The following is a 23,003-nucleotide window of genomic DNA, read 5'->3' on the forward strand; positions in this document are numbered from 1 at the left end:
TAACCGGGCTGTCAATCAGCTGGCGGCCAACGGGGTCCGAACGACCGTTAGGAGGCGTGGCACAATGGTCACTCGATGCTGGGATTGGTCACCGCAGCCGCCAGTCAAAGCTGCGTGGGCGTCAGGAATGGTCGGCGAAGCGGTGGGCCGAGTAGCGTCAACGCTGTACAGTTGTTGTGGGAGACGGCCGGCGAGAATCTGGCTTTAGCGGGCGCTAGGGAACCTGAGGAGGGAAGTGGAGCGGGGTGTGCTTTTATTTTAAACACCTTCCCGACCCTGTTTTTTTATATACCACCCCACCCTCCGTTTCACTAAAGTTTTGTTTGCGTTGTAGTTGGCGGGGTGGTGGTGGGGGGCGAGGGGGGAATAGAGGAAAAAGTAGTTTCGGTCGTCAGCCGTCATGGGCCTGAGGAAGAAAAGCAAAAATCCTGCCGTCCTCAGTCATGAGTTCGTGATCCAGAACCATGCGGACATCGTGTCGTGTGTCGCGATGGTGATTCTGCTAGGGCTGATGTTCGAGGTAAAGAAAGGCTTGATAGAGCTATGTACGTGAATGGTTACATTGACAAAAAGGGCAGAGGCCCAGACTTGAACAGAAATATTCCCCCATCACCTTTTTTTTTGGATAACGGAATGTGTGGGGGTGGGTGGGGGGAGATGAGGAGGGGTTGAGGAGAATGGCCATCTCCAAGTGGAAGGGACTAGGTGTACACGCAACTAGCCCGCCTTGATCCTTCAAGACGAGGATTATTCCTGGTTCAGAGGCGCTTCACGGGTTCATGGACCCCACCGTTTTCTCCAAAGTGCTTGCTACTACTATTATTGAACTTAATGTCATAATTTGAAAAATGGAAACAGGTGGCTTGATTTGTAAACGGTCTTGAACTACCAGTGAGAGTACAGCTGAGCTTGTGCCGATCTTGTTTCAAATGTAATTCGAAATTTCAAAAATGAAGCCTTCAGTGAACGCTGGATTATTCGTCTTAAAAGAGGAAATATTCTCAGCGAACATTTGGATAGACTTTGTTGTCCGCTAGTTGTCTTTGGAAGTTAAAATCTCCTTTGTGCGCCCGTACTGATGACGGCTCACGTCCACCAATAAATACACGCTCAGAGTTTACATATTTTTAGTGAGAAATAAATGCTTCCATCATCTGCTAGTATATTGTCAGGCAACCAAAGGGTTGATTTCATTTATGCGCTGTTTTCTTCACCAAAGTGGATACAAATTGCTTTCGGCTCTACTGTGGTGAAATGAATCATCTTTGTCTAAGCCCCAGTGTGTCTTCATGACCATCCAGAAACATTTGCCAGGATTAGGTTTGTTATAGAATATCTTCTGAAGTAACTAAATATCAAGCATTTTGAAAAAGACGTATCCATCTTTTTGTACTTTTTACTGTGTCTGACTCTAATTTGTGTTTTTGCTCTCGTGAGAGCTTTGGTCATGTGCTGCTATCAAGTTTTTGCATTGCTTCTACTTAAGTTGTTTTAGAAACAAATTTGAGTTGTTTGTTGCAGCAACTGAGAGACCTATCTGTTACAAATATTGCCTTGCCTTGTTTTATTACCAGCTTCATCCCCCATATTGCCCTGAAACTTTAAAATAAACAGCATTATTTGTTGAAACTGATTTATTTTAAGCTTTAGGCCTGATTATGGAAGTTTGTTACTGCACTTCTGGTTTGAATAGAGGCCTTGTAGAGTTTTGATAAGTTATTTTAAAAAGCAGTTTGGAGTGATTAATTCCTGGAATTCAGGGGTTTTGCTTTCTTTACACATTTAAGGGGTGAGGGCACCACTGTCTGGGCAGCATTTATTGCCTATCCCTGATTGACTCTTAAATGCCTTCTAGGCAATTACATTTGTGTCTGGTATCACACACAGGCTAGACCAGGTCAAGATGGCAGTTTCCTTCCCTAAAGAGCATTCGTGAACCAGATGTTTGTTTTTCTGACAATTGACAATGGAGTCATCACTATATTCTCAAGTCCAGATATTTTTTGAATTCAAGTTCCACCATCTGCTATGGTGGAATTTGAACCTGGGTCTCCAGAATGTTATCTGGATTGCCGGATTAACAATCCGACAATAATACCACTAAGCCAATACCTCCTTGATATTTTGAGCAGTGACTGCTTTGTCAGCTCAATTCTGTGTAATGGTACTCCCACAGTGCTACTAAAGGGTAGTTTGAGGATTTTCGCACGGCTATAGCCCGCTGTATTCAAATGGTTTCCAATGTTCACTGCTCACCACTTTTCATAAAAACAAAGGTTGTACATGTGAAATCAGGTGAATACTACATGGCACTTCTTTTCCTATGAAGAACAGGGAACCAATATTTGGCTATCATTTTAATATGTGTCATATAATGATATTAAAACAAACGAACTGGGCATCCTTGATTTTGACTGGAATCGTGAGTGTGCATAAGTTGCAGTGATTCATTGGTTGTAACTGCAGTGTTTAAATTTGTGAAAAGGCTTCATATAATATTCAAATTTTCTACATGAATGCAGATTCCTTTTTTGTTTAACTGGAGTTAGCTGTTTTGGTTTCCTGACCATTTTAGATACTGTCAAATGCTCAGCTTAAGGAACACAGCTTGCTTGTGTTTAGGCTTGTTGGTTTTATATCAATAGGAAGTTGAATAATGGAATCTATTCTAAGTAACAGAATGGAGGTGGTACTCTTCCGAGCATTATAATGCGGGAAGTTCCAAACACTAAGATTGCTTTTAATGATATTGTGAGACAAATGGCTTTTTCAATGATTTATAGCTGTCCAGAAGAATGAAGAGCATTTGATATAAAACTTTATGAAAACTCCCAATTAACTTTAAATCTGAACGAGTCTAGAATGGATTATGGGACTGCATTAATTAAAGTACACCTGATAGCTATACAGTTTATTGGAGGATGCTTATTAAATGAAATCTAGCTTTAAAACATGTTCATCAACTGTATGGATATTGAGATAATTAAACTTCTTCCTGACACACAACATGGAGAGCAATAAAGTTAGTAAAGAAGTGAAAGGTGTATGACAAGATTTGGAGTGACTTGAAATGGGGTAGACAGGCGGCATTTAAAGTTTAATGTTGATAAATGTCAAGTATTAAATGTACATTGACTGAAAAATAGGTCACAAGCAGATAAGATGGCCAAATTAAATTATATTAGGGATGAGGTAAATTTGTAAGTAGTTGATTGTGTTATGAAGTTGAAGGTGCGTGTTGTACCCTGAGAGAGTGAAAGCTGGTAAGCACCTTTCATGTCAGTGAGCTGGAAAATTGAAAGTTGTAACATTTTGGCTGTAAACTAGATGGCAGTTGATTTCACAGCAGTTTGAATTTAACCAATCAGTTTAAATTATGCCCCAAGATACCAAAACCCAATCAAATTTGAATTGTACTGTTTTAACATTGAACCAATGAGATGATCTGATGTTTGGGGCATAAAAAGCAGGCATTTTGGACAGTTGGCCAGAAAGAGCACCATCTGCCATATACAGACAAAGAGCAAAACTAACGTCATTTCCGAAATACCGTGCAAGGACTGTTACAAACACTACATCGGACAAACAGGCAGAAAACTAGCCACCAGGATACATGATCACCAACTAGCCACAAAAAGACATGACCTTCTCTCACTAGTATCCTCTCATGCGGATAAGGAAGGACACCATGTTGACTGGGACAACACACCCATCCTGGGACAAGCCAAACGAAGACACACGGATGAGAATTCCTAGAAGCATGGCATTCCAACTGGAACTCTGTCAACAAACACATCGAGCTTGACCTCCATCCACCACCCACTGAGAAAAGGAACAGGAAGTGACTTCACAGGACATGACATCACCAACCCAAAGAAACACAAACCTATAAATAGAAAGCAGGAATTTTCAGCATTGCTTCGCCTGAGGTGCACTAAAGATGTTATCTAGTAGGGCAATGAAACGTCTGGAAATGAACCTTCCAGCTCAGCGAGCAAACCGACATCCTAAACTTCAATATAAGCTACAAATCTTCTCAAAACTTGCCATCTGCCATTTTCGGACATCTGAAAACACACACTTTTGTAAAAGGTACCTTTTTTTTCATGCGAAAAATATGTGCAGCAGAGGATAGAAGATGACCAGGGAGATCTATAAACTGAGAAAGATCGACACTGGAGATGACAGTTGCTGTCCGTTTTGAAAATTTGAGTTGCTGTAAATTTAATAGGGGCTTTATTGGATCAGTATATTGTTATAGAGTGGGAGAAAGGAGGCTTAGAGTTATAAATAGTTGTTGTTTAATGTTTATTTTAAACTTAAAGAATAAAATTGTTATTTTTTTTCTATAATAGTGGAATTTAGGTAGTTCTGTCACTCCATACTTTTTAAAAGATTATGGGAGAGGTAACCTTTTGAATGTGTTTGGTTTAATAGTATAAGGGTTTACCGCTGTGTTGTAAGAATTGAAATTCTGAAACAAAAGCAGAAATTACAAGGGAAACTCGGCCAGTCTGGAGAGAAAAGCAGCTAATGAAGTATCATTAAAAATGCCACTGTTATCTTCTCAAAAGTTTGAGAGTACAGAACTTCCCACGTTTATAATGCTAGGAAGAATACCTCCTCCATCCTGTTGTTTAGAATGGACTCCACTACTCCGTTTTCCAGCATCCACAGTTCTATGTTTTATTATTCATTCAAATGTGTTTTTTGAATCTCTCACTGTCAATTTTCTGAGATTACAAGCTCATGTTGGTCATAACTGTGCCATGAGTAGAATGAGCATTTGGAGACTTGGGAAGGCACTGAGTGTCATAACAGACCATTTTGATATTTTAAAATTCATTGTCTTGGATGTATGCATCACTGACACATACTCCGGTTTATGTGGTAGGGTTCATGTCTCAATGTTAGGTAGAGAGTCCCAGATTCAGCAGTGGTGAAGGAATGATGTTGAAGATCTGGAGTTATTGTCTCAGCTACACACTTCCTGTGTACTGGATTATAGCAAATTATGCTATGATGCTTTGGTGGGTTGTCACAATTCATCTTTTGATACTGGACATGTTGTACACAGCCTGCATCATGAGCATTGAGGATATGTTTTTTAAGGTGGTAGGTGCAGGTGCAGCCTGCAAGTATTGATTCATTATCTGCCTAGTGGATTGTAGATGGTGAGGAGTTTTGGAGGGGCTGAAACAGGTCTTTCATAGTTGAATACCTGGGCTCTGGTCTCCTGTATTAGCATTTGACTGCTTGTTTGTCCAATGTAGTGTTCCTTACAGTTCTTGTAAGGTATTTTATAAAGGACATTAGTTTTGTTTGTCTGTATGGTGTATTTCAAGTTCATTAGCTGTTTTAGTGTGAGGGTGGGTTTGTGGGCTACCGTGATGCCAAGAGGTCAGAGTCGTCTGGCAGTCATCTCCAAGATGTCGTCTTTGTAGGAGGGAGTGACTAGGGTTTCTGGTCACATTTTGTCTGCTTGTTTGAGTTTGTTGCTGTGAAGTCTGTGGACTGTGTTCATTGGGAAATATTGTTCTGTTTATTCCACGCTATTTGATTCATTTCAGCTTCCTACTTACTTTTGACCCGTCTTGCAATTTTGTGTGTTTTGTGATTTGTCACTGAGTTCTCTTCCATGACAGAGAACATATGTTAGAATTAGAAATAACTTATTCAAGCCGACAAAAATAGTTCATTGTACACAAAGAATAGGTGTTGCTATAGTTACAGACACCTGAACCAGTTGAGACTCAATTTATTATAAGTTGGATCTAAACTAGAAGCCAGTTTCTCATGGTCAAATGGAGTTCACTTGGAGAGCTCAGTGTTTAATAGGTAACTGAAAATGCTGAGTATTCTTATCACTGACACCAGTATTTAGAATGTGTAATTTTGTTTGGGTTTGATGTATAAAGTTAGCAATGATGTCTTCACACACTTGCAAGAAAATTGTGAGTGTAGGGAAAATCTTTTTGAGAAGATTTGTCAGTGGCAAAAATTGCTGATGATTTTTAAAAAAAATTGTAACAGCTTGAGTAGATACCTATGTAATCATTCCTATTCTAATAAAATAGGAACCATTAAACTAATCTGATTTATCAATTTATTTTGTCTCCCTTTAGTTTAAGTAGAAATAATTTAACGCATCAGTTTAAATTGTTAGTCTAGCTCTCTGTATACAATTGATGTTTTCCATATTAACTTTAGAGTGAAATCAAATCCTTGTCAAGGAATTTTCAGTGGATAAAGTTTTGCTTAAAGATTTGAGAGTTAAAGACTTGGCATCTGTACTTCATATAGAAATATTAAAATATTGCCATTTGCATTCTCTTTTAAGGGAAAATGTTGTATTGGCAGAATATTTTGCTCTGGAAAATCAAACTATTTTATACTGCCTTTTGATATCTTCGTGCAATTCTGTACCTCCCATTCTGTGGTATCCTTGCTTACCTCTTATAAGTATTGCTTAGTGATAATCAATGTATTTAGGAAATGGATTGAAGCTTATCCCTGTACTGACTGCACAGCAACAACTACTTGTAAAATTCTGTTAAGGGAAATCATGTCCAGAGATTTGAAATACGAGTTAAGGTCTCTTCTGATAATGGCCCCACGCCTCTGTGCAGAGTAAGCAAGGCACTATGTAAGAGTTTGAATATGAATCAAAAAAAAATCCATTGTGCCAACCATCCCCAAGCAGCGGGAATTATAGAAAATGTCAATGGTACCTTTAAAAGGTCAGCTAAGCCAGTTGGTAGAAGAAACTGGCCTTAATTGGCTGCAAGTGCTCCCATTTGCCCTTTTTTAATGAGAACCATGACACAGAAAAAGACTGAATTCTCGGTGGCTGAACTGATATCTAGAAAGCCCTTGAGGACTTCCTGGTCTGCACCCTTAACTATCCAACACATGTTGATATGTATGTCGTGGTAGAAGAAATGCACAGGTACCTGAATAAGCCAACCAAAGCATTGCAGTCTCCTCATCAGGTCACAGAAACCTATCGAGTACCAGGGAAATAAGAAGAAAGAGCTCTAATGTTGAAAGGTGTTAACTCTGGTGACTATGTACAATTGAAAGACTTTAATTGGGAAAAATTGGGCCCCTGCTGAAAAGGTTCTTATCAAGCTCTTTTGACAACTGAAACTGGAGTACAGGTAGATAGACGTTCAATTTGGCTCTACAAAGGACATAGCAAGCTTGTATGCGTCTCACAGTCCTAATGTTAGCACTGATAGAGGCATCTGATGAGAGTCCAACCCAAGTACATACACCCAGATGTAACAGACCCCTCTGTGATATCTCAGACTGGCTAAATCTCCAATGTGACTGTACAAATTAAATCTGTGCTGATACCATTGAAAGTTTTGATTGCAGCTGCCCAGCTGAAACTTGTTAAACTACTCATATTGCGTATCCAAATATTACTCTCCCAAGCTTTGTTCAAAGAGTTCAGGAGACCTGGATGATGACGCTTAAGAATCAGCTAGTGCTAGATTTCCTCCTTGCTAAAGAAGGGAGGTGTTTATTCAGTCATTGGCTTGCAATGTTGCATCTGCGTAAATGATTTCTCGAAAGATATTATGGACGATACAGATGTTATCAACAAAGCGGGTAAAGGCACAGGGAAGATATCTGCCCCACCATCTTCCGACTCATGTGAATGGAGTGTTACTTGCTGGCTATGGTTGCTGTGTGGATGGATCGTATGGACTCACTGATTGTCCTTGGTCTCACCCTAGGAATGTACATTGTCATCCACTCATGCATGAAATGGACCATACATTGTTTTTCATTTAAACCAAAGAGAAATCTGGTTAATTGATCCTTGTCTACCTCTGCATGTCCATGCTGAAATCCAGTATCTTTCTGCTCCTCAGACAATGACTTGCAGAGGAGGCACTTTGCTTATTGAGAATACAAATCGACTGAAGGACAAATTATACTTATGAGCTATGTAGTTGTCATGAAATGACAGAAGGAGGGAATGAGAAAGTTTATAGCCTTAAAGCTTTTCCTTAAACATTTAGACTAAAATGGAATGTTGAAGTAGAGAACACATTTGCTGCACACTAGAAAATAGACAGGCAGGAAGTGTCAGACCATAAAACAAAAGAGGGGCAACCCAAGCTGTGCAGAAGAGAAAGACATCTATTCGCAGCAAATGATAACAGGATGCTGTAAGGCAATTAAAAACATTTGCCTTAACATAAGTGAATCTGTGTGAACAGGACATTGAGTGACACCAAGCGGCACGGTGGCTCAGTAGTTAGCACTGCTTCCTGAACACGAGTTCTAGGTTCGATTCCAGCCTTGGGCGACTGTGCAAATGCCACACAAACAGACATTCTCCCTGTGTCTGCGTGTGTTTCATCCTGGTACTCCGGTTTCCTCCCACAGTCCAAAGATGTGCCAGTCAGGTAAATTGGCTATGGTAAATTGCCCATCATGTTCGGTGCATTAGTTAAGAGGGAAATGGGTTGGTGTGGACTTGGTGGGTCGAAGGGCCTGTTTCCACTATGTAAGGAATCTAATCTAAACTTGGTACAATCAAAAGCCTTGTAATTGATGGTCAGGTCCTATCAATTATAGTGGATTCTTATTACCCCTTGCAAGCTAGGCAGACACAGAAAGAAAAACATCTTTTCTGTTAGAAGTCCCTGACGAGTTCAAAAGGGCATTAGAGAGAGAGAGACACTGTTTTGTAGTGCTACAAATGCTGAAGCCAGTAGAAAATTAACTCTGTGCTTACTTACAATGGATTGAATTTATTTGCATTTTGAGACTTCATGATTTTGAGTGGCCATTACTGGTTATGAATTGCAAATTCTATAAAAGGTAACATTGAAGCTTTAACTTGCTGTTTTTACAGACCAAGACTGCCCCACTGTCAATTCTAGCTAGTCAGGTCTTATGTCTTATTTGAATTTGAATCTCAACCTTGAAAGGAAGGCATGTTTAATTTGAGAATTATTCGAATCATTTTAAATACAACCTTAGGGTAACATTTCAGTCTCAGATACAGAATGATTCTGTGCTGAAGGTAAAAAAGAGGAGTCTGCTCCCAGCTTAAAATTATTCTAAACCTAAGCATTGTGTCAGAATCTCTTCAATTTGTCAGGAAGCCATTTTATAGTCAAAGGTTTGCTCTCCTTGCTAAGAAACCATTTCATAAAACAATGTTATCAGACATGTGAGCTGTACAAGGTTGCCTTATGACATCTCCCACTTAATTTCGACTGGTACTTTTTTGTAGGAAGTTATCTTACCACCAGACGCCTTACTTGGCTGGATTTGTTTCCCACCTGATAGTTAGCTCAAGGCCTGTATGAGTGATCAGTCAAGCACACACAGATCTGTCAATTAACTTCTCTTCCTTATAAATTATTGTCTTTCACTGTTATCTGTTTAATTAGGAACATACAGTGTTTTCTGTAAACTTTTTGTGTAAAGGAAGCCTGTTTGTGACAGTAAGACAGAGCCTGCAGGGGCTCTTAAAGGAAGAGCGATGTCTACTCTCCTGGGTTATTAGAGTCTAGTTAGTTTAGCTTTATAGGTATCAGTTTTATATTGTAGCAGTGATGCTATTGGTAAATAAAAGGGATGACTAAAATTAAACTAAACTGTCTGTTAGAATTTTTTTTTATTCCAGACTACCAAAGAGTACAATCTCAGGGATGAACCAAGAGAAGCTTACAGGTTGACTCCATAACAGTTTCCCTGGGCCATCTCAAATCTGTACTTTAACATAGGGTATAACTTGCACGTGTTTTTATTTATGCTGTTAACTTCGATGCCTACACAGAAGAACATGTTAGAAAATGAATGCCTTCTGTTGTGTAAGAAGTCAGAGTTCTCTTTCAATGATACCTGGTGACACCTGCCAGAAAATGGATATGACTGTTGAGTCTACTATAACTGGGCAGCCAAAATTTACTGTTTTGGTTTCATAGAAAAAAAAATATATTTGAGTTAAGAAAATTTAAAAATTATGAAATTGCATGTTTGCTAGAATCAGCAGAGGTGGTGGTGCTGAAAAAGTGGCTCATAGTTTTTAGAAAGAACCTATTGTCTTCTGCATTGGGCAAAATGTTTCTGCAGGCTCCATTGTTAAACTTTATTTCAACATGAAATTTGAACTTGTATATTTCAAAATTGCTTTTTAAATATTGAATTGCAATCTCTGTCAGTGAGCTAATGAATTTACATCTATTAATTTGTAATTCATTATCCATACTCTCATAAAAAACTATGAAATACTCTAAGTCTTCACAAATGTTTTCCAAAGATCCTAGGCCTGTTAAGCTATTTTCTGTCCAGTGTTCTGGAAAAGGTTGCATTGTATCTGTTACTTTGTTTCCATGCTGAGTTCATGTATAAATATCCCATCATCTGAGAGCTTAGTGTATTACTAGGTGGTTGCATGTGCTTGTTCAGTTCTGAAGTAATTTGGAAAGAAATCTGTGGAAAACAACAAAAATTGTCTTTCATTTGTACTCTTAAGTTTGTTTTCTTAACCACTGCAGGTAAACAAACTGTATTCACACATCATAATTATTAAACCAATCTCTGCATGATTGTCTTAATAAACAATGTATTGAATGGAGCTCTGTGGAAGTATTGAAAAATTATTGTTCTTTTACACAGAAAAATCAGTTTTTGAAGTATGCCTTTTGATTATCAGTTCTCAGCCAGATGCCAGAGATCCTTATTCTCTAACAATCGAGAGTTGAAGGGAAAAGTCAGCAAAATGGAGTTGAGAATGATCAGATTAATTGATTTAATTGAATGGAACAGTGAACTTGAAGGGCTAATTGCCTCTTTCTGCTCTCACATTTTGTGATAATATGGTCTTATCCCTTCACCTGCTCTCAATCTCGTGATAAATTTATTTCCTCCAATCTGTTAAGCATCTCTGGACCTCTTTTAAGATTGTTTCGTGGGCTTTTCAGCCTTGCTGTAGGATCCAGGTTCACCATAACTCGTAACATCGTATATAACTGACATGTTTCAGTTGAAAATTTTGAGTATCCAACCTGCTTGGAATCCTTGGTTGTTTTACAACTTGCTGCACAAATGGTTTAAAATTGCTATCACCTGTTTTGACTATATTTTCTTTGCTTTAGTCGGTGCAAATTTTACGCTAGTTAAGTAGTCTGTCTGATGCATCGCTACTTTGTTTTCCCCATACTCTGTATGAAGAAGGGAGATGATACTTTCAATCTCAAAGCTTATTTTTTAAATTAAAATACTTCACGTTTGCTCTTGTACTTTATCGAGGGGTTCACAAATTGGCGCATCCAAGTTGAATGCTTGAACTTGTGAACGCAATCTCATGCAGGGGAGTAACTTTAAAAATCCGATTTGATGAATATTTCCTGTACTTATGGTTCCTTTTTATATTATTTGGACTTGCAGACAAATTGACTTGTGTGAACTTCAGAATGGAATAATTTGGAACCCAGGCGCTACTTATACTGACAAAACAGCGGCTTTCTAATTGCCCCTTGGGGGAGGGGAATGTTACATTGTTACATAATTAAAAATGATATATGAAAGGAATCAGCGAATTACAAGTCAAAAAAAAAAGGAATGCCCATCTTTACAGAAGTTCAATTAGTCTTGACCTTGCTTCCTGGTGACTTTAGTGAAAATCATTGCAGGGGCAAAGATTGTACGAAAACATCCATGATTATGAAATTATGTTTTGATAATTCTCTCAGCGAATACACAATAGTGTAAATAACGTGCTAGTTGGTCCTGCGGTAACACATGTTTCTTCAATGTGAATTAGCTTTAACATGATTGAAGGATTTAGACCATTATTTGTAGAACACACACTTTTCTTATCTGGATTGGCGAAATCGCGATCCCGGTCTCATTTGTTTGAATTGCGTAGCTATTGTGTAATTTTCTTAATCAGAGATTGCACAATAGAGAACGGAACTATTGCATTATATCAGTACAGGTTATAAACCATAAGAATATTTTTGATATTCTCAAAGATGATTAATTGCTTTCTATAAATAAGCATAGACTATCTATCTTGGGTGAAAAATGCAGTCTATTATCAAACCATGGGCTCAGATAATGATTATAAATAACCTGCGTCTTGGTCGGCAGTTTTGACCTAGTTTGAATCCTCTTATTAAATTATATACCTGTGATTGACTGTAAGGTATTCAACTTTCTACTTTAGTGTGGCATTTCGAATGTTGTTCCCAGTGTTAAACTGGGGGGAGGGAAGCAAAATCAACCTGATAGACTGTGCTAATGCTTGGTCTAATATTTGCTGTCAGGATTCAAATAACTTCAAAATAGACTCGCTATGTAACTGAATATGAGCAGCATGATTCAGCAGCTGTCACATTCCATTTAATGAATATGCATGTAATGCATGTGGCATTTTAAAATAGAGATGGAGAATCAGTGCTATTGGTGACTTATGATCTAGTTATTATGGAGCTATTGATATTATCAGCCTCCTTTATGGCTTTTTAACACTGTTCGCAAGGATGTCTGGTTCTCTCCTGTTCCCTTCTATATCTCTTTCCTTAATAGTTTGAGGAAAACCATTGTTTTAAAATAAATATTCCACAGGTGAGCAAGGTTAGTTTGCTTCAGGTGATTGTTCTCTAGCGTCTGTTTTTAAAAAATGGTGTGGATTCGAGTTGTACTTTGAGTATTTAAGTTGATATTGCGCTGAATTATTGAGGAAGTACCCCATTCTGACATTCCAAGATTCTTTGAGATGTTAAAACAAACTAATTAATGAATTACCCCATGGCGCTATCAAAAGGATAGGAATTTTCTAATGTCTAAACTAAAATTGTCTGAAATACTTTGATTAATGACCATTTTAAAAAACATTCTGACTTCTTTTCTCATTTACGTAAAACTATTTGAAAATGGTTTGCATTTGTACTACTTTGAAACACTAAATGTTTAGTTTTGGATTGCTGTATCAGTTAACTAACACAGAAAGGATAGCTTTCTGGTTGTATTCCTTGGCTACTTGCAGGGCAAATGACTCGAGTGACTTCCTTTTGAGAATTTTTGGATGCAAGTTCTATTGCCATTGGGAACTTCTGGGCTGTGAATATGAGTGGGAATACTAGTATTTATGGCCCATTGATAACTGCCTTCTTGAACCACTTCAGACTATGTAGTGTAGGTACAGTGCTGCTATTGACCCACTGACCTGCAGTCTTTCTAGCTTAGGAGTTTGGGATGTGCTGTCAAGAAGCTGGGCAACTTGTTCCAATGCACCTTGTACAGTATATGAGACGCACTGCAGGTTTGCGTTGGTAGAGGGAATAAATTTTTGCGGTGGATGGGGTACTTTGCCCTTTTAAACTAATGAAGATTTAGGTATTTGGAGTCGTCTAAGCAACTAAAGAGTCTTCCGTCATCGAACTGACTTGAGCCTGATTGGTGGATAGGATTTAGGGAGTTGGGAAGATAAGTTGCTTGCTTCTCAGTTCCGAGCTGCTTGCATGCCTCGTGGCCCCAATGTTCATATGGCTGGCCATGTTCAATTGCTGAACAGTAGTAATGCCTGGTGATGTGAGGATTTCGATGGTAATACTTTGCACACACACAAGTAAGAGGTGAGATCCTTTCTGGCAATGGTCAATGTCAAGTAACCTTTGGCTCAGGTGCTTATCACTTAGCAGCCCAAAGCTGAATGTTGTCCAAGCCTTTAACATGAGAAGACTGTTTCATTTTCTAAGGGATTGTGAACATAACTGAACACACTGCAACTGTCGGTACTTCTGACTTTGTGTTGATAAAATCGCATAGGTGAAGCAGCTGAAGATAAGCCTAAAGCACAGCTATGAGCAATGCCTGTAGGCATGTCCAAGTACTGTGAGCAATTTTCCCAGGCTACCCATTGACTTCAGCCTTGTCAGGGCTTCGGATGCTACCTGTGATTAAATGCTGTATCAAGGCAGTCACTCATGTCTCACCATCAGAATTTTGCTCTTTTATCTATGTTTGGACCAAGGCTGTAATGTGATCTGGAGCTGAGTGACCCTGCTGGGCTTTGAACAGGATGCTGAGCAAATTCTGTTTGATAGCACTGCCGATGACACCTATTTTGAGAATAGATTAACAGCATGACCTTTAGCAACAGAGTCATAGAGATGTACAGCATGGAAACAGACCCTTCGGTCCAACCTGTCCACGCCGGCCATATTTCCCAACCCAATCCAGTCTCACCTACCAGTACCCAGCCCATATCCCTCCAAACCCTTCTTATTTATATACCCATCCAAATGCCTCTTAAATTTTACAATTGTACCAGCCTCCACCACATCCTCTGGCAGCTCATTCCATACGCGTGAAAATGTTGCCCCTTAGGTCTCTTTTATATCTTTCCCCTCTCACCCTAAACCTATGCCCTCTAATTCTGGACTCCCTGATCCCAGGGAAAAGACTTTGTCTATTTATCCTATCCATGCCCCTCATAATTTTGTAAACATCTACAAGATCACCCCTCAGCCTCCGGTCCAGGGAAAACAGCCTCAGCCTGTTCAGCCTCTCCCTATGGCTCAAATCCTCCAACCCTGGCAAAATCCTTATTCTGCTTCCTGTGAAGTAGACAGCACTAGCCCAGTTATGTTCCTGAGTAGAAGTTACACTTTGAATGCTTAACTCAAAAGGGAAAATACTGTTCAAGCATTGAAATAGATTCTCTCTCACTCTTGATTGCTCAGTGTAGAAATGATATGGTGATTATATACAGATCACATTGATTCCACATGCAGTCTCTGCTCTGTGCTAAATTCACCTGTTTATAAGGTTGCTTTAGTGAGTTCAACATCTGAACTGAAGATGCAAACATGTCCAGAGTTCCAGCGACTCCTAATATCCAGTTATCCATGTCAGGAAATATTCACTTGCCAGGGATAAATGAAACTAAGTCTTTTCACTGGGATGGGAAGTCCAGAATTAGAGGACATAGATTTAGGGTGAGGGGGGAAAGATGTAAAATGGACTTTAGGGACAACTGTTTTAATGCAGAGGGTGTTGCATGTGTGGAATGAGCTGCCAGAGGAAGTGGTGGAGGCTGGTACAGTTAGAACATTTAAAATGGATTATGTATATGAATAGGAAGGGTTCAGAATGCTCACAAATGAGGATACCTGGTTGGCATGGATGAGTTGGACCAAAGATTCTGTTTCCATGCTGTATAGCTTTATGACTGTAACCTGTAACCTGTCACTTGTGACACTGAAGTGCTGGCAGAATGCCAATTTTTACCCACCGTTACCAGCTACAGATGATCAATTATACACCAGATCATACCTCTGCCAAAATTGAAAGCTCCAGTGAATGTTTTTGAATTTCTACATGAATGTGATTTCCAATTCTGATTGTTATACTTCCTTCCTTTTTGATTTTATGATGTTATTGGGCTGGTGTTTGTCATTTTCTGTGTTGCTTAACTCTTGCAATTGGTGCAGTGTGTTTTTAAATTATTTTTCATTTTGCCATTTGAAAGTAATGCTGTTCCTTGCAAATCCATATTTCATACTGAAGTCCAGCACTTGGTTTTCATTTAAATATTTGCAAGTGTCTTATCGTTATGATGAGTAAAAGGCTTTTTAAATAGATTACAGAAGTGTCATTTGTGGGCACTAACAATAATAATTTCTTTCAGCTGCCAATGACACCAAACTACTCTTCTCCCCCAAACCCCACCCCACAAAAAAAAGGAGCACTAACACCATGAACACTATGACCCTAGGTTTGTTAAACTGAAGGTTGAGGGCTTAAAGTACATTGGAAAGCAAGTAACCTTTAGGAGAACATGCCAAACTAGAAGTCAGTGGACCGTCCATTTCGCTTCATGGTTAGTAAATGTTCATATTTTATATAGCTTGCCACAGGATGTTAAGTAATAGCTGTTATGTTTGACTAACAGTATAAGAAGCAGATTGGGGTCTTGTGGTGCAGTAGTAGTGTCCCTATTTTTGGACCAAAAACCTGGCTTTTAGCCCGACCTGCTCAGATTTGTTGAACATGTCTTAACAGTTGATTAAAGTATCAGAGTTGGCTATCCAAAGTTTGAATTGAAGTTTTGTTCTTTAATGGGTAATAAATAAAAGCATGAGGATTTTTTTAAAAGTATGATCTGAAAGAATAACCACAGTACTATGACCCAGAACAAAACTAACAGTATAAAATTTATGAAAATATGTAATTACAGTTCACAAAGCAACTTCTAGAACATTTCTTCATCTTTTTGTCAAAACTAGTTCATTTCCATAGCCTCAATCTAGGAATGTACAGGAGAACTAAAACTAAACACTGAACTAAATATTTTTTGCATTTTGTGCAAGTTCTGAGGTCTAATGTGGGTAATATCATTTATTGCATCCGTTGCTCCCGATGCGGTCTCCTCTACATTGGGGAGACTGGGCGCATCCTAGTAGAGCACTTTAGGGAACATCTCTGGGACACCCGCACCAATCAACCATGCTGCCCAGTGGCCCAACATTTCAACTCCCCCTCCCACTCTGCCGAGGACATGGAGGCCCTGGGCCGCCTCTGCCGCTGCTCCCTCACCATCAGATGCCTGGAGGAAGAACGCCTCATCTTCCACTTCGGAACACTTCAACCCCAGGGCTTCAATGTGGACTTCAACAATTTCTTCATTTTCCCTTCCCCTCCACCTCTTCCTAGTTCCAAACTTCCAGCTCAGCACTGTCCCCATGACTTGTCCTACCTGCCTATCTTCTTTTCCACCTATCCACTCCACCCTCCTCCCTGACCTCTTACCTTCATCCCCTCCCTCACTCACCCATTGTACTCTATGCTACTTTCTCCCACCCCCCACCCTCCTCTAGCCTATCTCTCCATGATTCAGGCTCTCTGCCTTTATTCCTGATGACCCGAAACATCAATTTTGCTGCTCCTCGGTTGCTGCCTGAACTGCTGTGCTCTTCCAGCACCACTAATCCAAAATCTGGGTAATCGTTTGTTGAAGGATAGTTGGTTATTTGTTTAGCTGGATTAAACTGATCAACTATGAACTGTGAATAAATGACTAGCTCTAAAGTTCACCGTATCATGTCATATTCAAATTGAACTGTTCAGAGGTTTTAGATCTATTATAGTGCCACCTCTACATCCAGAAGAGTGAATAGAAATGACAGAACAGTGATCAAATTGGCCTATTACGATCAACCTTTTGAAAGAATCTGTATATAATAGAACCTGATTTTCTGTAGGAGTGATTCCAGTAGTATCTGCCATGTGATGGTGAATAAAGATGTGTCTTTATTCATTTCATCTTTACTTCACACTTGCAGAAAAAGTGTAGAAATATGGCATCTGATGTTTCTCTTAAGTTAAATTGGAGGTCTGTGAAATAAACTAAGTAGCTTGCTTAGTCCCACTTTTCTGCCCAATCTCTGTAGGTGTTTTTTTCTTCAGCTATTTACACGATGGATGAAACGAATAGATAAAGAAAAACGTATTGCACCCCATATCTTAGTTTTCAAACAACAAATCGTGTCCCAGGGTTCCCAGAAATAAATTGTGACCACAAGTGTGTTTCTCTGGTTCCACACTAGAAAATAGCAGCACTATTCTGCATCCAGAAACCTACCTAAGCCTGATGAGTAGCAGAGTGGAACTATGGATGACATGGTGGGGCAATAATGATGAGTGAACCTGCACTATCTAAAAATATCCCAAAAATGTAATGGGGAATGGATGATGAATATCTATTTGCAACTAAATGAACTGTCTTGAAATTGTTCCATGAATTCATTATTGCCCAATTTGGCAAATCCTCCGATGCTTTCATTGGGAAAGCTGTTTATGTACTCTGCAATACATTTTCCGTCCCTCCCCTCCACTGATTTTAAAATCTGACAACAGGTTGTAGTCCAAAGGTTATTTGGAAGTACTAACTTTGGGAGCGCTGCTGCTTCATCAAGTAGCTAGTGGGGAAAGATCATAGGACACAATTTTTATAGTGAAAGATCGAAGTGTCACAACTGATGCGATGTATTGAGCAAACCGAGATTGCTGTTAAGTCTTTATAATCACTTTGAATGGGATTGCAGGTTTCGCTTAATTAATATGTAAATTCAAGAACTACTTTCTAGTCACATTCCTAAAATATTTTAAGATTTTATAAAAGAAAGGTGATAACTCAGCTCAGACAATGCATTAAAAGTGTGAGGTTACAGTCTGTCTGTGTCCAATCTTGAGTCAGACTGGTTCTGGTTCCAAAGTAGGAATTTATAAAATGCCACATAGTCTGACTCTCGACAGATTGTGTCCTTTATTGAACAAAATATGCATCTACAAATACAAATCTGCGAATGCAAATTTATCCCATAGACTTACGTGTGTGTGTGGGGAGTGGAGTGGCGTCACCTGTAATGTGACATGAACCCAAGATCCTGGTTGAGGCCATCCTCATGGGTACCAAACTTGGCTATCAGCCTCTGCTTGGTGACTCTGTGTTGCTGTATATCACAAAGTCTGCCTTGGAGGACAGTAACCTCAAGATCTGAAGCTGAATGTCCTTGACTGCTAAAGTGTTCCCCACCTGGGAGGGGACATCCTGTCTGGCAAATAAAATGTCCATTCATCCGTTGTCAGTGTTTCCTTGGTCATGCCAATATACCATGCCTCAGGACATGTGGGGATACCACCCACTGTTCAGCAGGTATCTGTGATTGGCCAATGTTGTCTATCTCATGCACTGCAGATCAGGATGCCCCATGGCATGGTATATTGGTAAGACCAAGTAGACGCTATGACAGTGGATGAATTGACATGGCACAATATTCACCAGACAGGATGCTCCCTCCTAATTGGGGAATACTTTAGCAATCAAGGACATTCAGCCCCACCTTTTTGGTGACTGTCCTCCAAGACTGACTTCAGGATATGCAACAATGCAGAGTCTCCAAGCAGAGGCTGACAGCCATGTTCGGTTCCCACGAGGTTGGTTTCAACCGAGGTTAGATTATCTACAGTGTGGAAACAGGCCATTGGGCCCAAGACCATGCTGACCCTTCGAAGAGCAACCCACCCAGACCCGTTTCCCTTTGACTAATTCATCTAACACTATGGGCAATTTAACATGGCCAGTTCACCTAACCTGCGCATCTTTGGATTGTGGGAGGAAACCCACGCAGACCTACACAGAGAATGTGCAAACTCCACACAGACATTTGCCTGAGGCAGGAATGGAATCTGGGTCCCTGGCACTGTGAGGCAGCAGTGCTGACCACTGAGCCACCATGCTGCTGATGAGATTGTGGGTTCATGTCACACTACAGATAGCACTGTTACACTGTACATTCTCTCAATGTCTCTCACATGCACACATGATCGCACTTCCTCACTCTCTCAGACCCTCTCTCTTACACATGTACTTTCTCTCAGATAAATGTGCACACAAGCGTGCATGCACACTCTGTCACAGGCATATTTTGTTACACTTGCTTGCACACATTATCAAACATGCACATGTGCAGACATACTTGCAGCCCTCTCCCTCTCCTCTCTCTCCTCCTCCTCTTCCCTCTCCCCCCTTCCCCCCCCCCCCCCCCCGTCTCTTCCCACCCCCCTCCCCTCATACACGTTGGTCTATATAGTGAGTTTGTATTTGCAGATACATTCTATTTTTTTCAATAATCTCACAATCTGTAGGCAGTCAGTCTATATGACGTTTTAACTCCTATTTTGGGAACAGAACTGGTCTGACTCAAATTTGGGATGTAGACTATAACTTTGCACCTTTAATACATTGTATGAGCTGAGGTTTCACTACATTTTATATGGGATAGAGAGCGAGTCCAAATGAACATATGACTGCAGGGCTGAGGTAGGAGGAAGGGCTTTAGACATGTGGATCATTGGGATACTTTCTGGGGAAGGTAGGACCTGTACAAGGGTGTGTTGCACCCAAACTGGATATTCTGGTGGGAGTTTTGCTGGAGTTCTTCAGAAGGATTTAAACTAGATTGGTTGGGGGGGGAGGGGGGCGGTGTGGGGAGAACCAGAGCCGTGGATCAGATGATGGAGTAGGTAGTGAACAGCAAAGTACTGTGTGCAGGGAGGCTGTGAGGAGAGAGAGGCACATGATAAGGCAATGGTGCATTCAGTATGATGGGTTGAAAAGTGTGTCTATTTTAATGTAACAAGTGTCAGGATTAAACTCAGAGCCTGGATCAGTACTTGGAACTACGATGTTATGGTCATTGCAGAGACACTGGCGATCACAGGGACAGGAATGGTTGTTGGATATTCCGGGGTTTAGGTGTTTCAAAAGGAATAGGGAAGGAGGTAAGAGGTGGGGGAGTGACATTGCTAATCAAGGATATTATCGCAGTTGCAGACAGGGAAGATTGTCGAGGAGGATTTGTCTACCGAGTCATTATGGGTAGAAGTTAGAAACAGGAAAAGGAGCAGTCACTTTATTGGAAGGTTTCTGTAGAACTCCCAATAGCAATAGACACACGGAGGAGCAGATAGGACATTTTGGAAAGGTGCGGAAGTAACAGGGGTGTTGTCATGGGTGACTTTAACTTCCCTAATATTGATTGGAACCTTCTTTGTTCAACTGGTTTGGATGGAGTAGTTTTTGTCAGATGTGTCCAGGAAGGGTTTCTGACTCAATATGTAGATAGGCCGACTAGAGGGGAGGTCATATTGGTGCTTGGCAGCGAACTATGCCAGGTGTCGGGTCTCTCGGTGAGAGAGCATTTCAGTAATAGTGATCACAACTCCCTGACTTTATCATACTCATGAAGAGGGATAGGAGCAGATGGTATGGGAAAATATTTAATTGAGGGAGGGGGGAATTGGAATGCTATTAGGCAGGAACTGGGGCACCTAAAATGAGAACAAATATTCTCCAGGAAATGCATAATGAAGTGTGGAGGAAATGCTTGCTGATAGTGCTGGACAGATTTGTTCCACTGAGATAAGGAAGGGATGGTAGGTTGAAAGCACCTTTGGTGACAAGAGATGTGGAACATCTAGTCACTTGGAAGAAGGAAGCTTACTTAAGGTTGAGGAAGCAAGGATCCTACAGGGTTCTAAAGGGGTTAAAGATCGCTAGAAAGGAACGGAAGAATGGACTTGGGCTTTTCCTTAACCCAAGACTTTTTCATGCTCCCTTCTGGCTCTCCTAAGGCATTATATGCTTATGTGAGGCACATGAGGATGACCAGAGTGAGAGTAGGGCCAAGTGGAGGGAACTTGTGCCTGGAGGCAGTGGAGGTCCTTAATGAATACCTTGCTTCAGTTTTCACTACTGAGAGGGACCTCTGATGTTTGAGGACAGTGTGAAACAGACTGATTTGCTCAAACAGGGTAATGTTGAGGAGGATGTGTTGGAAATTTTGAAGAATAGATACATAACCTGTGCCAGAGGGGATATATGCTAGCTTACAACAGGAAGCAAGGGAAGAGATTGCTGCACCTTTTGGTAATGATTTCTGAGTCCTCACTGCCCACTGAGTAGTACCAAAGGATTGATGGTGGCAAATTTATTCTCTTGTTTGAGGGAAGGAATAGGGATCGTCCTGGCAATTATAGAGCAGTCAGTCTTAGAGTAACCTGTGGTGGTAGGATTCTGAGACGTGATTTATGATTGCTTGAAAACCATAGTTCGATAATCAGTGTGGCTTTGTGAGGGGCAGGTCATGCCTCAAGCCTTATTAAATTTATTGAGGATGTGACAAAACACACTGAAGGTAGAGCAATGGATATGGTGTATATGGCTTTTAGCAAGGTGTTTGAGAAGGTTCCCCATGGTAAGCTCATTCAGAAAGTAAGGAGGTGTGGGATACAGGGAAATCTGGCGATCTGGATACAGAATTGGCTGGGCGAAAGCGAGGACTGCAGATGCTGCCGATCAGAGTCAAAAAGTAAGGTACTAGAAAAGTGCAGCTGGTCAGGCAGCATCCAAGGAGCAGGACAGTTGATATTTGGAGCATAAGCTGTTCATCAGGAATGTGGAGACAGCCCAATGGGGCTGAGAGATAAATGGGAAGGTGATGGGGCTGTGGGGAAAGTAACTGGGAATGTGATAGGTAGATGAAGGTGGGGGTGATGGTGATAGGTTAGAACAGAGGCTGGAGTGGATAAGTGGGAAGCCATTTGGACAGGTAGGACAGTTCAAGAGGGCAGGACTGAAATGCAAGGTTGGACCTGGGATTGAGGAAACTGGTGAACTCAACATTGATCCCATGTGGTTGGAGGGTCCCAGTGCGGAAGATGATATGTTTTTCCTCCCAGGTGTTGGGTGGCTAGAATCCCGCAGTGGAGGAGGCCCAGGACTTGCATGTCCTTAGCGGAATGGGAGGGGGAATTGAAGTGTCTGGCCACAGGACCAGGCTTGTCTGGCCCATAGAAGACAGAAGGTGATGGTAGGTGGAAAGTATGTTCAGTCTGGAGCTTGGTGACCAGTGGTGATCTGTAGGGATCTGTTCTGGGACCTTTACTCTTATTTTTTTTGAAGAAAAATATCAATAATTTGGGTGAGTTAGTAATTTAGTAAATGACATGAAGATTGATGGAGGGCTTTTGTAGGTTGCAGCAGGACATTGGCAGGATGGAGAACTGGGCTGAGAAGTGGCAGATGGAATTCAACCTGGAAAAGCATAAAGTCATTCACTTTGGTTGAATTTGAATGCAGAATACAGAGTTCAAGGCAGGATTCTTGGTCGTGTGGAGGAATAGAGGGAACTCTGGGTCCGTGTCTATAGATCCCTTAAAGTTGCAACCCAAGTTGATACGGTTGTTAAGAAGGCATATGGTGTGTTGGCTTTCATTAGCCAGGGATGGAGTGTAAGAGCCGCGAGGACCACGTTTGGAATATTGTGTTCAGTTCTGGTCACCTCATTCTTGGAAGGATGTGGAAGCTTTCGAGAGGGCGCAGAGGCGATTTAGCAGGATGTTGCCTGGGCAGGAGGGCATGTCTTATGAAGAATGGTTGAAGGAGCTAGGGCTTTTCT

The 23,003-nt window shown here is 40.7% G+C and overlaps 1 protein-coding gene across 2 annotated transcripts in view; it reads left to right on the forward strand.

Annotated features, from left to right (window-relative positions):
• Positions 1-125: 125 nt before the first annotated feature.
• Positions 126-23,003, forward strand: part of LOC132822981 (translocating chain-associated membrane protein 1-like 1) — a 107,495-nt gene continuing 84,617 nt past the window's right edge. For both annotated transcript variants that reach the window (XM_060836474.1, XM_060836475.1), the window contains exon 1: positions 126-520. In XM_060836474.1, the coding sequence (XP_060692457.1) occupies positions 401-520 (120 nt within the window). In that variant the 5' untranslated portion in view covers positions 126-400. The remainder of the gene's footprint in view (positions 521-23,003) is intronic.

Source organism: Hemiscyllium ocellatum, chromosome 15 (assembly GCF_020745735.1).
Source record: "Hemiscyllium ocellatum isolate sHemOce1 chromosome 15, sHemOce1.pat.X.cur, whole genome shotgun sequence".
NCBI classification, from domain to species: Eukaryota; Metazoa; Chordata; class Chondrichthyes; order Orectolobiformes; family Hemiscylliidae; genus Hemiscyllium; species Hemiscyllium ocellatum.